Raw genomic sequence first — 14,027 nt, 5'->3', positions numbered from 1 at the left:
AGCATGTTCATTCATAGTCAGATTATTCCCCTGGTGCGTCCTGGGACAACCACTGTATTTTAGTCTCAGGCACCAAGAAACAAGTTCATTTGTAAAACCTTTTCAAATTTGAACATTTGCGAGTTCTACCACTTTTCTATGATAAACACAAACATTTCATAGTTTTGACTGCTGATCTGACAGCTAAGAAATTTATGTGATAATAGTGATAATGGGAGTATTTTCTGACATTTTATACAGCGATGACTCGATTTTTGAAGTAAATAACTACCACACATCTTGATAACTCAAGTAATTGGTTCAATTCTCCTGTGATGGAATAAAAATAAAAATAAAAAAATCCTTTGACCACCTTGCCTGCGTGGTGACGTAGTTTTGTTTTCGGCCCTCTGAATGACTAATAGAACTGCTAGTCAATCCGTAAATATACGAGTTACCAACAGGTAATCCAAAGGTATTTCATAAGAGGAGCCCTGCATCAGCAGCCCAGATACTGCAGGCAACATAAACACATGAGAACACCATTCCCTGCAGACAGGAGCACATCCGTCTGTAAAAGTGAATCCGTTATTCGTTGATTTTCCGAAGCCAAAATCTAAGAAATAATACAACTGAACGCAGTGCGACGCCTGCTCCCATTGTATTCAGAAATACAAGACAGAGAACAAGATGTACCGACCGGAGAATGAGGGGTGTGTGCTCTCTGTTTGACAGTTTGACGGACGTCTGCCCGCAGCCAATCAGAGAGCGGAGTCGGCGAGAACGTGACAGGAAATACGCCAAACTGCCACGTGGTGGGTTTATATAGCGTCAAACGGAAGCGTCGGAGCGCCATTTCACTGCGGAGCAGCTCAGTGGCGTTTCTGTGGAAGTGCAGCGTCAACAGAGGGAAAAAAAATTGGATCGTACTAACACCCCGCCTTCAGCCCAATGGAAGCGGCCGTCAACCCGCCTCACGACAGGTAACGTCTGCAGCAGTTATTAACCCCTGGATTTATTTCCCCTGCAGCGGCCGTGGAGGCGGACTAACATTTAAATGTCATCATCCTGCTCCGCTGCCGTTACCGTTAGCCTCCCTGTGATGTTACCGTTAGCCACCCCATAACAACGCTAGCTTGTCTGGACACGCACCATTTTTGCTTGGTTTTAAAGCAGTATGGCAGAGCGTTCGCTGCTGGAGCTTTGTTCACCTGTTTTTTTTTCTAAATGTCCCAACTTGTCTCTTTTAGCTTTTATCTGAACAAGAGAGCCAGTAGCGCAGCGGGGAAACAAATGACAGTTGCAACCCCACCGGCTGGGTTCAGCCGGGCTACTCCCCCGCCGGGGCTCTCTGTCATTCATTGCTCAGCCACCATGCTAGCGCTAATCCTGCAGCTCATGTGACAATCACATTAGGTAACTGGTAGTAAATACAGTGTCCAGTATGCTCCTACACGCTGAGCTTAATATCCATAAAGGCGGCGGTCCTCGGATAGCTTTGTCTGGCATTGCATTGTTGCGGTCCGGTAACTGCGGCTAGCACCCGGCTAGCAAACATCGGACTGTGTGTTTTAAATGGGAGGGATCGGTCTATCGATTAGAGTTTTGAGGCTTTTATGAAGTCACACTGTTTATTAAAAGCCTTGTGATGTTGCTTTTTTGACAGAAAATCGTCAGTCATACTCTGGTTTCTGTCATTGAGAGGTAGTGTTTACAAACAGGGAGGGCGGGGCGTCCGAACCACGCGATCCCCAGCTGTTGGATTGCAAACGCAAGGGTCTGGTTTTTCTTTCACCGCTCAGATTAAATGATAAAGATGGTGTGTGTATGTGTGTGAGACTGTGCTGTTTCAGGGCTGGTGCATTTAAGAGGAAGCAGAAGTAGGTCCAATGCAGCTTTTTTTTTTTTTTTTAAACAAAAACAAAGCCACATTTGTCACAGACGTGGAGCTGTGCCAGTGTTTTCTAATAATACATTACTAGGCCACAGAATAATACAACTGAATGGGATTTTAATGGTTCCTAAGTATTATTGTTATTCTGATGGTTTGTCGTTCCATTTTGCATTTTCATAAAACTGTATTCTTTTATTTTATTGAATGAAACCCCTTAAGGACAATGTAACCCACATGACACATTCAGTGGACCGTAAATAGGCTTTCTTTTCACTTGGACACAGGTGCAGTGAATATGGAGTGAAATAAAGTTTATAATATTGAATGCATTCACCACATAATAGCTCATGTTTTTCTTTGTGTGTGAATGGGTGAATGCAATGTATGATGTACTGTCTGTAAAGCGCTTTGGGTATCATTGCAGGTATAGTAAAAAGCACTATATAAATACAGACCATTTACCACTTACCATTCACACAAACGTGGTTGAGCCTTTCTTTTTGTTGCCTGGATTGCGACTGATGTCGAAAATCAGCTCATAGGCTTTGCCACAGATTGTGTGTCAGTGGGGCAGGTGTGTGTCCTGAACGCTGGGGTGAGATTTAACTTCTTCTAAATCTGGTGCATGTGCTGTGCTCCGCTTAGAGGGCCTTTCTTTGACAACATGCACCGAGGGACCTCTGTTACATGCAACATGCCTCTAGTCTTGTTTGCACCACAGCCAAGGCAGAGAGGATTGTGGGAGCATTTTCAGATCTAGATAGTCTTCCGTCTGCCACTTGCAACTGCGAGGTTAACTCCGAGGCCGAGAGTGTGACAGCTCACAAATATTATGTTTGTTTTTTTTAAGCATTCTGTAGCTTTATTATGAGGGTGCACTCAATTCAATTTAATACATGGTTACAGTTATTAAATGAGTGCCACAACTCAAAGCCTGTCTTTTGCCCAAGAGTCATAATGTATTTATGAGCCATGGTTTAAAAAATACAGCTGTTTCCCATTTTCCCACTAGCTAAATGATAGTATATCATGTATGTAGCTTTAGGGTCTTATCACCCAGCCTTATTATAAGTTAATGTTTGCTTTTTAGGTGGTGCGGACCCATGCGATGCCGGTTCCCATGTCTGTGCTAAAAGTAGCAGCCTGTTGATAGAGGCCTAGTTTCCTAGCTGACCATGAGGCAGAGCTGTGGTTACACTGGTCATATGGGTTATGTGAACGAAGCATGTATAGACTGCACTGTCTGTCTGACTTCAGCAGATTTTCCATGAGTGTGTGTCATTGTTCCAGTGGACAGCAGATCACTGAATTGATCAGTTGATCTATAACGGAGGGGAAAAGTCACGCAGCACAGTGAACATAAAACGACCGCTTCCTTGACGAGCAGGCTTCTCCTCCTCGCAGTGTGTGGACATTGTGTGTCTTTGTAATCCCACACATAAATAGATCATTGTTCTCCTTTTTTTTACAGTATATATAAGTGTGTGTGTGCTATATTCCCTCCCCCCCATCCTCTGTTCTGTCCGTCTCCTTCACTCCAGCTCCCTGGTCGGGTTGTCCAGCGGCGGGATGGACCAACACAGCAGCTCGGGCAAACGCATCCGCAAGCCGTCCTTGCTGTACGAGGACTTTGAGAGCCCGTCTCTACCGCACACGCTGCCTCAAGGTCCCCCTGTCCCGCCGCAGCCCCCGGTCAAGGACCTCAGCCGGCCAGGCCGCATGACCAACCAGCTGCAGTACCTCCAGAAGACCCTGATGAAGTCTCTGTGGAGGCACCACTTCGCCTGGCCTTTCCATGAGCCCGTGGACGCCTACAGGCTCAATCTACCGGTAGGTTAAACACTGGAGGTTTAAATAAAGAGACTTTCACTTTCTACTTTCACTTTCATGTTGATGAGTTGTGCTCATGTTTTCTGCAACTCATGGTAGTGCCAAGGCTCAGATGATGAAAGAAATGTCCCTCTATTTGATGTTCAATCTCTGACAGAGTTTGTAAATTTTCAATTTATTATTTGGCTTGTCGACAGTTTTCTTAAATCCCCACATGTGTCTCTGTTTTATGTCTTTAAACAGTTTTTTTTTTTTTTTTTAACTATTTGGCTCTACGCTGGAAAGAAACATTTAGACTTTAACATTTCCTATTTGGATTGGGGTGTTTTTGTAAATCCATGGATGAAAATAGAAAAATAACAGTTTCTTATTCTGTCTTTGTCAGGATTACCATAAAATAATCAAACAACCCATGGACATGGGGACCATAAAAAAGCGCCTGGAGAACAACTTCTACCGCAGTGCAAGCGAGTGCATACAGGACTTCAACACAATGTTCACCAACTGCTACATTTACAACAAGGTCGGTACAGAGATAAAAAGCCAGGGGTTTATCCATCCGGTTTTCACTTTCTTTTTGATTTCTCCCTTATTCTTTCCTAGTAAAATGCAACTACTCATGATTTGATTGGGTATCAGGTGGACCTTAGTCACAGCAGGGATAACTGCAGGGTTATATAAAGCTCAAGGCAATTGGGGCAGCACAGGAAACAGCTATATAAAATAGTATGTGTTAGAGGTTTGATTTTTCTCTCAAACCACAGTAAGTGCCTGCTACTTCCTAGTGACCCAGTTTAGTGGTAAAAACCAAACATGTAGATGTGGTCTACCTTTGAACAGACCTAACAAAACCCTCTGTTACGATCCAGGACCAGGTACGGGCTCAGGAAATTTGAATATCATTGTGACAGTGTAATTTAAAAACCCCTTTCCATTTCCATGAGAAAAGCTTCATGACACTTTTCAAACAGAGACCTGTCTGAGACATTCTTCTGTCCCATGTAATAACAGAGCAAGTATTTCATGTGTACAGCATCCAGCTGTTAGAAGCATTGTGCTGCACTGTTGCCATATTTGATAATGTACCTGCATTTGATAATGGATTTTTATCACACTGCAAAAAACTTCTCTTGCACACAATTGCAAGATGTGCTGACCAGCTGTAACTAGGGGTCCAAGTAAAAATAATTTTCATCATCAATCCCATTTATTCATTTCTTTTTTGTTGTTATTCGTGTAATTTATAAAATGTCATGAGTATTGCAAGAATTTCAGGCTGTAACCAGCGAATGTCTGGTGTTTTTATTTCACAACAGCTGAAATGATAATGCATTGACAATTTCATCAGCTGGCACATGGAATAGTGGGATAAGAATTACAGCACTAATGAAACAAGTAATCTGAGTTATAACAATTAAAATACTGAAATAGTAGAAATACATCCTAAGAACAACATGTTTTTAATTTGTATTTGACTAATGTGTTTATAAATTGTTTCCCAGCCGAATGATGACATTGTACTGATGGCCCAGTCTCTAGAGAAGATCTTTCTTCAGAAGGTGGCCCAGATGCCGCAGGATGAGCTCGAGCTTCCTCCTCCAGCTCCTCGAAACAAAAACAACAGGGGGAGAGGCCGAAAATCCAACTGTGAGTCGCTAACAAAGTCACTGAATGAAGTCGTTTTTTGGAGATGGTGTATCGCTTTACCCTTGGAAATCGTCAAATATATTCTGGAGTTTTCTGCTATGAATACACATTTCATCTTATGTTTCCATTTGAATGTCTCGTCTCCTGTGACGAGGTGCCTCCTCCAGACTGTTTGTTAACTGAGTTTCTAACTCTCTGTCTTTGCTTTATCCCTCAGCATCGAGGGCTCAGCAGGTGCCAGCAGTGTCACAGTCAGCCTACTCTCCTTCCTCCTCGGACACTGGGGAGTCCATGCTAGCCAACTCTCCCCAGACGGTGCTGACCAAAAGCCTGCCCCCGGCAAACATCATGGGCCTGCCTCCTACACAGCCAACAACCAAGGTACATAGATGAAGGAAAATGATGTTGAGTTGTTAGTTTGGATTTGAACCTGTTCAATTGATGTTTTTTTTTCTTGTACCAGTCTATTAGAAGGTAGAATTGAGATATAATTTTCAGGGTTGTCAGAACGAACTTTGCTATTCGAACAGAATTCAAATTATTTTCAAAATGAAAACATTCGAAGGTGGAAACTAGCGTTCGAACATGTGCCTTCTGCAACGACGCAAATTAGCGTGATAAAATGAACAATTTTGTTGCTGCAGCTTCAAATATACCAGCAGAGTTTTTTTAATTGCCTGTTTATTTGGCGGGGGGGGGGGGGCTACGTGTTCCCACACTACACGCACACCTCCTTTTTTCTTATTTTTATCGATCGATCCTTGAACCACTAATGTGCCACAACTGTGAGCCATTGCACCACTACTTAAAATATTTCGATTTCCCCTCTTGAAGTTTTATATTGAGTTGGTAAAACTAAAGTGTGTTGCAAATGTTAGGCCTACAGAACAGATTTGGTTGGAATGCCCTTTAGTGGACGTGGGACGTAATAATAAGCTGGTCCTATGAGAGGTGAAAAAAAAAAAAAAAAGAACATTAAATATTCAAATGTAATTCGAATATTTAACATGAGAAGCATTAGAAATTTGAATCTGATTTGGGGGGAAGATTGACAGCCCTAATCATTTTTCACCTTATGCAAAGAAACCATGAAAGATTTAGGTACAATACTGTGATCATAGTAACGTCTAACCACTTTATTTCTCTCCGTAGAAGAAAGGTGTTAAACGAAAGGCAGACACCACCACCCCGTCCACCATGGGCTTGACTGTGGGCTTATCAGGCGTGGGCATGTCCGGACCAACGCACATGGTGGGTTTGGGGAAAGGAGGACACGGGGGCCAAGTCCACGACACGTCCATGCACAATATCTCCTCCATGGGGGGCATGAGCTTAGACACTCCGCCCGGTATGGGCCTGGTCAGGAGCCCCGGAGGCCCCGTCCTCCTGCAGCCAATGATGGCCAACGCCGGACGCAGGGTCGGCAGCGGACGTCCCATCAAACCCCCCAAGAAGGACTTACCCGACTCTGTCCAGACTCAGCCGTCGAAGAAGAGCAAACTGAGCCCTCAGCTGAGGTACTGCAGCGGGCTGCTCAAGGACATGTTGTCAAAGAAACATGCTGCGTACGCCTGGCCGTTCTACACACCTGTGGACGCAGCTGCACTGGGACTTCATGACTACCACGATATCATCAAATGTCCCATGGACCTCAACACCATCAAGGTGAATTCTCATGTTCTTATAACTCTTGGAAAGAATAACGGACAAAGGAAATTGTTCCCATCGTGTTGTTTTATTTATTTATTTTTATGTTGCACAAACATATATATAAACAATATTTGGAATGTGCAAAAGAGAGGTATGAAACCCGAAAGGGCTTATATGAAAACCTCACCCATGAAGACAATAATCAAAGACCAAATTTGTTACAAACAAAGGCAAAAAATAGGAAACAATTAAATAACACAAATGAGTAGGAAAAAAGAAGCAATCAACTGAGTGATTATACAGTGAATACTGCATAAATGAAAGAATGAATAATGTAAAAAATAAAGATACATGCATAAATGAAAGAACAGAGTAGACCAAGACAATAAATAACATAACTATAGATGACTTATTATGTTTGATGGTACGTAGTCTGACTGATGAGGTACTTTTTTGGGAGCCTGTTGAGCCACACAGATTCAAATATTGGGGCTGAAATTTTCAGAACACTGTAAAATGTTATAGATTTGTGTTGTTATTAAAGGGGAACTATGCAAGGCTGAGGAGGTTGCTAACCCTCCTCTCCTTCATGTGCATTTGTTAAAACGAAACTGGCGAGAAATCAATCAATAGAGCCGTACATAACTTTTTATATCATACGTGTTATGCTGTGTGTATATTTGTGTAGTCTTATCTGTCATTAACAAGAGGTTAGGGGGCGCGTTTGTGTCGCGGTGCTGGGACACCGGAGCGGTGGCTCTGATCTTGCAAAGTTATTTTTCAGCCAAGTGATGCTAAGTGGCCTCCATTCTTCCTGTAACAAGTTACAAGTCATTTATTTAACACTCATAACTACTCCAAAGCTGTTTAATTAAAGCAATACAACATGTGAAACATTCATTTGATTTCAGTTGATCTGCCTATTTTGTGATTTTACAATCAGTATCTCCTCATTCATGGTGTCCTCTGACCTGTTGACTTCAGGCCGGCCTCAGCCCATTACAACGTTTTCAAGGTGTAGTGCGGGAAATATGATCTGCTGTAAACACGGTATATTTTATTTTGAAAATTAACCGGGTGTTTTGTTTGTATTTTGTTTATGATTTCCTGTCCTGCACGAGCTGCTATGTGGTGAATTTATGCACCATGGTCCGGATGCTGAAGCCGTGACGCAGTGGAGCAGCAGCTGGTGGAAGCTTCACACATTGACCAGTATAGAAACGTATTGGCTCCGCCGCCGTGCTGGAGCCGCAGCTGTTCCGCATAACTCTTGTTTTTTAGTCTCCTCAGACAAATCTTTTAATTTCTTTGGTTTTCTTGCTGCTTCTGCCATGATAGCGGTAATCCCACATAGGCATTCGCCTCGACTTCCGTCTTTTCAACGAATGGGGAAAGGGGAAAGTGGCGGATGCCGTAAAGCAGTCAGCACATTTGTAGTTTCTTGTGTAGAGGGGTTCCTTCCTACCATCCACCTGGAAGCTGTTTAGTGCCAGTGAAGGCGATACAGACCCCCTCAGGCCATGACAGAGGTGTCATTCAACCTGTTGCAGGTCGATGTACCATCACAAAAGTTCTGAAAATATTATATGAAGGTTGAAAAGTTACTTAGTGTTGGTTTAAGGTAAAAATGTAGCATAGTTAAGCTAACAATCCTGCATAGTTCCTCTTTAAGAAAGAAAAAAAAGAACACACCCAGAATCTTAAAATGTGTCTGTTTGAAGCACCAACATTGTCCTATGCTAATTCTTCATCAGAGGAAGATGGACTGTCGTGAATACAGGGATGCTCAGCAGTTCGCTAGTGATGTCAGACTCATGTTCTCCAACTGCTATAAGTACAACCCACCTGACCACGATGTCGTTGGCATGGCACGGAAGCTGCAGGTGAGCTCAGCTTCACATGATGAAAACAAACAAATGATTTGTGTGACTTGATTTGACCTTTTTTTTTTTTTCTTTTTGTACCCAGGATGTGTTTGAGTTCCGCTTCGCGAAGATGCCGGATGAACCGCACATGGATCATACAACCCTGTCAATGAGTGGCCACCCGACATCCTCCTCGTCCTCCTCTTCGTCCTCCTCGTCCTCCTCTTCCTCCACCTCCGAGAGTGAGCCCAGCAGCGAGAGTGAAGAGAGCGAGAGCAGCCCCACCTCGGACAGCGAGGAAGAGCGAGCGCATCGCTTGGCGGAGTTACAGGACCAGGTGTGCACACAAGTAAGCACCTCCAGTTCTCTTTCTTTATCCAGCTGACTATGATCCAACATAGAAACAATAAAAGCATTTTCACAGTGACTGTTTTTTGTAATAAAAAAAAATGCATTTTCCTCCCAGCTCCGAGCCATGCACGAGCAGCTGGCTGCCCTCTCTCAAGGCCCCATTGTCAAGCCCAAGAAGAAGAAAGAGAAGAAGGAGAAAAAAGAGAAGAAGAAAAAGAAGAAGCTGGAGAAGAGGAGCAGTCGAGTCAGCAGAAGCAGAGCTGGCTCTGAGGAATGGAAGATGCCTGGCAAGATACTCAAGACCAAGTCTGCCAGAGTGGGTGGCTCCCAGGCAAAGAAAGCCCAGGGGAAGAAGAGCAACAAGACCAGCAAGTTAGTAGTAAAACAGTTCGCCATCACACCACTTACTGCTCAGCTTTATCTCATCCGCATATTTATTTGTAGATTAAAAAAAGAAAAAGAATGCCAAGCCTCTAATATGCTTCCTCTCAATTCCTCAGGGCCGCAAAGAAGCCGTTCTACCCGCCAGTGGCTCCTTCCATGCTGCCGCACTACGACTCGGAAGAGGAGGAGGAGATCGTGCCCATGACGTACGACGAGAAACGCCAGCTGAGCCTCGACATCAACAAGCTACCGGGGGAGAAGCTGGGCCGCGTGGTCCACATCATCCAGTCCCGGGAGCCCTCGCTCCGGGACACCAACCCGGAGGAGATCGAGATCGACTTTGAAACGCTCAAACCGTCGACGCTGAAGGAGCTGGAGCGTTACGTCATGACCTGTCTGAGGAAGAAGCCCCGCAAGCCCTACGCAGAGCAAGGTAAATGGAAAAAAACACAGGTTTTTGAGCTTTTGCACCATTTTACACATTATACGTACTTAAATAATACAGGGATAGAGCTAATGTAGGCCAGATTTGATAACACCCACTTTGCTAATGTTTAGACCTTTGCTGTAAAAATGCACCAATTACTTCAGTGCTATTAGATTTCACTGGTGGTTGTTTGGCTCCATCACTCTCTCTCTTTCTCATCTCTCGAAAAAATTACAGTTCAGTTTCCCGCCCTCAAGCAGCAGCTCTCTCCATCTCTGAGCAGCTGAGCTTTGTTTTGTTTTTGTGTTACTCTTCATATTACAGTTGAGAGGCCTTAAGGTTTTGCACTTGACTTTTACAGTTTGTGGTGAGTGTTGATTAGCACACTGCCTTGTTAAGCAGTTTTTTTTCTATTTAGATTTTATTTCACAAAAGACCAAGTGTCAACTTTTGTCCCCACTGGCTAGATGTTGACTTAATCATTAACAGAGCTATAAACAAACTACATATAAAGTTACAACATGGGGAAGGAAGGCCAAACATGAAGGCGGTCAGGTTGCTTATTAATCACTGTTCAGTATTAATAACATTTTGGCAAATTGGCCCATTGCCATAATCCCTATAGTCTTAGGAGTTTTTTGTCGGTGCAAGCTGTTTTTAGAACGGCGGAGCAGAGCCGTGAGCTGCTCAGAGCTACGCTACGGAGGCTCATGGGATTTCTTGATTTCCCTCATCAAACTCACCAAATACACAATCCAACAACTCAAAAATGCTCTCATGGACAAGTTGTGACCTGCACATTCACCACGCTATGAGATAATAACAGAACGTTACGAGACTGAGTTGTTTTCAAAGTAAATTCATGCAAAACTGCTGATGTGCGTTCCCGTCGGGGGCAGTTTTTCGGCAAGCAGTCCCTGCATTTACCTCGAAAACAACTCTGTCTGGTAACGTTCTGTTATTATCTCATAGCGTGGTGAATGTGCAGGTCACAACTTGTCCACCAGAGCGCTTTGGAGTCGTTGGATTGTGTATTTGATGAGGGAAACCAAGAAATCCCGTGAGCCTCTGTAGCGTAGGTCTGAGCAGCTCGCGGCTCTGCTCCGCCGTTCTAAAAATAGCTTGCACCGACAATTAAAGGTAACGAACCTACTCCTAAAACTATAGGGATTATGGCAATGGGCCAATTTACCAAAATGTTGAACTATCCCTTTAAATACAAAGGAGCAGTTCTAAACTGTTGTTGTTTTTTTCTCTGAAAAAACCACTAAAGTAATAAGACTGTCACCAGAGAGCTCCACCAATTTGACAGGCATGTAATGTCATCTTTTCTCAGCCAGTTAACACACTTGACTCGGGCACTGCGGCCGTATCTTTTATTCATCTCTCCTCACTCTGTGGCTCAGTGAATGAAGGGCTAGTTTTCCTCCTGAGTAAACGCTGCTGGATAAGCTTCAGTACAGCAATGGGGGAAGTTTGAATTATGAATTTGCAGAGTTGGTATGCGTTGCGCTGCAACATTGTGCATGATGCATAAAGCGGTTCTCAAATCTGGGGAAGCAAGGTGAACCTCAGCCACTGCAGATGTGGGCGTGGATGACCAGGGGAAAATGTGGAGTGGAAGTTGAATGAATATGATTTATGTAGGGGTCTTTCTTTATTACCCGGCCTTGCTGTATGAGTGTCATGAAGCTAAGTTACTGACAGCTGTAGCTATACTTGTTCTAAATTAATTTACCTTAGTAAATGGGCAAAGCAGCTGCTCAGGAAGCCAAGTGTCAGACTGAAGATGCAACTTGTTCTTTTGTCTTTACACAGAAAATGAATCTGCAACTATTGTCAATCATTATCAGGGGTCCCACTTGTCCTGGAAAACCGGGAAAATGGTTCACCAATTTTCCAGTCATGAAAAACACACGGAAAATGAGAAAAAATTCAAATGTCCTGGAAAAGCTTGAGTTGTCCTGGAAAATTATTTATCACACTGTGACATCAGCTACCAGAGCGCTATTTGATCCTTTCCAGACCCCACCAAGGATTTATTTCCCAAAAACTGCCTTGTGTGAGAAAACTAAAGACTTTGAGTTGATGAGTGTTTTCAGTATTAGGCCGCATGTTTGCAATGTTCTTGAAATTTGTCATAATTTGTCATCGTTTCTAAGCATGTAGAGATTAAGATGTAAGAGATTACATTTTACAATTTATGAGATTATTTCATAAATGAGACTGCACACCTTTAAATCAAAATAATGGGGTTGAGAGGGGAATAAACAGAAAAAAAATGGTTAAATGTACAAAATAGAATACAACTGTGGAAAAGAACATTTCTCCAAAGCATGAATGGGATGGAGGATGTATTAGTGTATGGTGTCATAACATGTCTGTCTGACTGTAGCAGCTCACAAGCTTACAAGAGAAGAGTGGGAACCCTGATTATTTTTCAAGCAAAAATTCTAAACTTTTAACTTTTGTATTGTAGGTCCACAAGACATCGTAACAATATAACATGCATTTCTCACATTTTTTGTCAACTTTCATGCCATCATTGATGAATTTGACACAATACCACAAGATGACTTAGGTGAGAAAAAACCCCCTGGTGCTTTGAGACCCTCTACCCATGCAGCTTATACAGATCTCTGCTTTGCCATGTGGATTCCAGGTGATTTACAGCCTTGTTGTCTTTTCACCTGCAGCTGGAAAGAAAGGCAGCGTTGGCAAGTCTAAAGAGGAGCTGACTCTGGAGAAGCGGAGGGAGCTGGAGAGGAGGCTGCAGGACGTCAGTGGACAACTCAACTCTGTCAAGAAACCTGCGAAGCCTAAAGGTGAGTTCACACACCCTCACTGCAGAGGACGTCTGACACGCTGCATCCACAGCCCTGCTCACTCTAACCTCCTCTTCTTGTCCACAGTGGAGAAGCCCAGCGCCGCGGAGACTCAGGCTCAGCCCTCACGCCTCAGCGGCAGCAGCTCCAGCTCCGACTCATCCTCCTCGTCCTCCTCGTCCTCGTCCTCAGACACCAGCGATTCAGACTCGGGTTGAGATCCTTAGCACCGGCTAGGAGTGAAAACACTAATAACTCAGGGACTTGGGCTGGCCCAAGACGCAACACACCCTGAAACAGTTAGTTGGCTGAGATATTAGATACCATGGCAAAACAAAACAACAAACAAAACCAAACAAAAAAAAAAACTTCACGTGGACTCGTAAAATGTTTTGAATGTGGGACTGAGGGATGTGAAACAAAGTCTCTGTGGATAAATGTAGAACCCAAACACTAAATGCCTTGGTTTCCCCCTCCTCCCCCTTTGTAAATACTTGTACAAATTTATGTTTCTTTTATAAAGAAGAATTTTATGGTGATCCCCCAAAGAGGGAAGTGGAGTACTAAAAGAAAAAAAAAATACAGGATGTGGAAAGATGGGCCTTACTCCAAATCTGTTTTGGCTGGCCTTAGGCTGTGTCCTCTGTGGTGAGGGGAATGGAAGAGTCTTTATTTATTAGTTTTCCTCACCCACATTTCCTCCCATGTTACTGGACTTTCAACCAGCAACCTTTTGGTCACAGGCCTTGCTTTTTCTAACATCTGGACTCCTGCCAAGCTTAATTTTAGACCTGCCCCTCCAGTCGGCCTGAATGATCCAGGTCATTTGGAGGGGAACAAAAAAAGAAAGAAAAAAATCTGGTATTGTTAAGGAGCTCACAGGTCTAATGAGCAAATGTTTCTCTGCCATGTTCAGGTCAAAAATTTAAACTTGAGTTTGAGTTCTGGATATTGACAGTTATGTTTACACGCATTGTTCTCATTGAGCTTCGTGCCGCGGCCTGTTTGACAGCCTGCGTTAAAACGTGGTGGGTTCATTACAGTATAGAAATGGCTAAACGTACTGTAAGTACAAAGTTTGCTGTTACCTTGCATATTCATTTTGTATAAATTTTTATGGCTGCACTATTCCTCCGAAAGCCCACCAGCCGTTTAAGACTGACCAGTCTTATAAA

General features: G+C 43.4%; 1 protein-coding gene across 1 annotated transcript; it reads left to right on the top strand.

Annotated features, from left to right (window-relative positions):
* The first annotated feature begins 798 nt into the window (after positions 1–798).
* On the top strand, positions 799–13,198 carry brd2b (bromodomain containing 2b). The gene is made up of 12 exons (XM_085803568.1): positions 799–962; positions 3,415–3,703; positions 4,089–4,226; positions 5,206–5,350; positions 5,568–5,731; positions 6,503–7,015; positions 8,755–8,883; positions 8,969–9,214; positions 9,332–9,588; positions 9,717–10,033; positions 12,724–12,852; positions 12,940–13,198. The coding sequence occupies exons 1-12, from the start codon at positions 931–933 to the stop codon at positions 13,068–13,070; spliced, it is 2,490 nt and encodes an 829-aa protein (XP_085659694.1). The 5' UTR covers positions 799–930; the 3' UTR covers positions 13,071–13,198.
* The last annotated feature ends 829 nt before the right edge of the window (positions 13,199–14,027 follow it).

Source organism: Trachurus japonicus, chromosome 16, assembly GCF_045865225.1.
Source record: "Trachurus japonicus isolate A0001 chromosome 16, Traja_1.0".
Lineage (NCBI taxonomy): Eukaryota > Metazoa > Chordata > Actinopteri > Carangiformes > Carangidae > Trachurus > Trachurus japonicus.
This window is presented reverse-complemented; position numbering and strand designations above follow the sequence as displayed.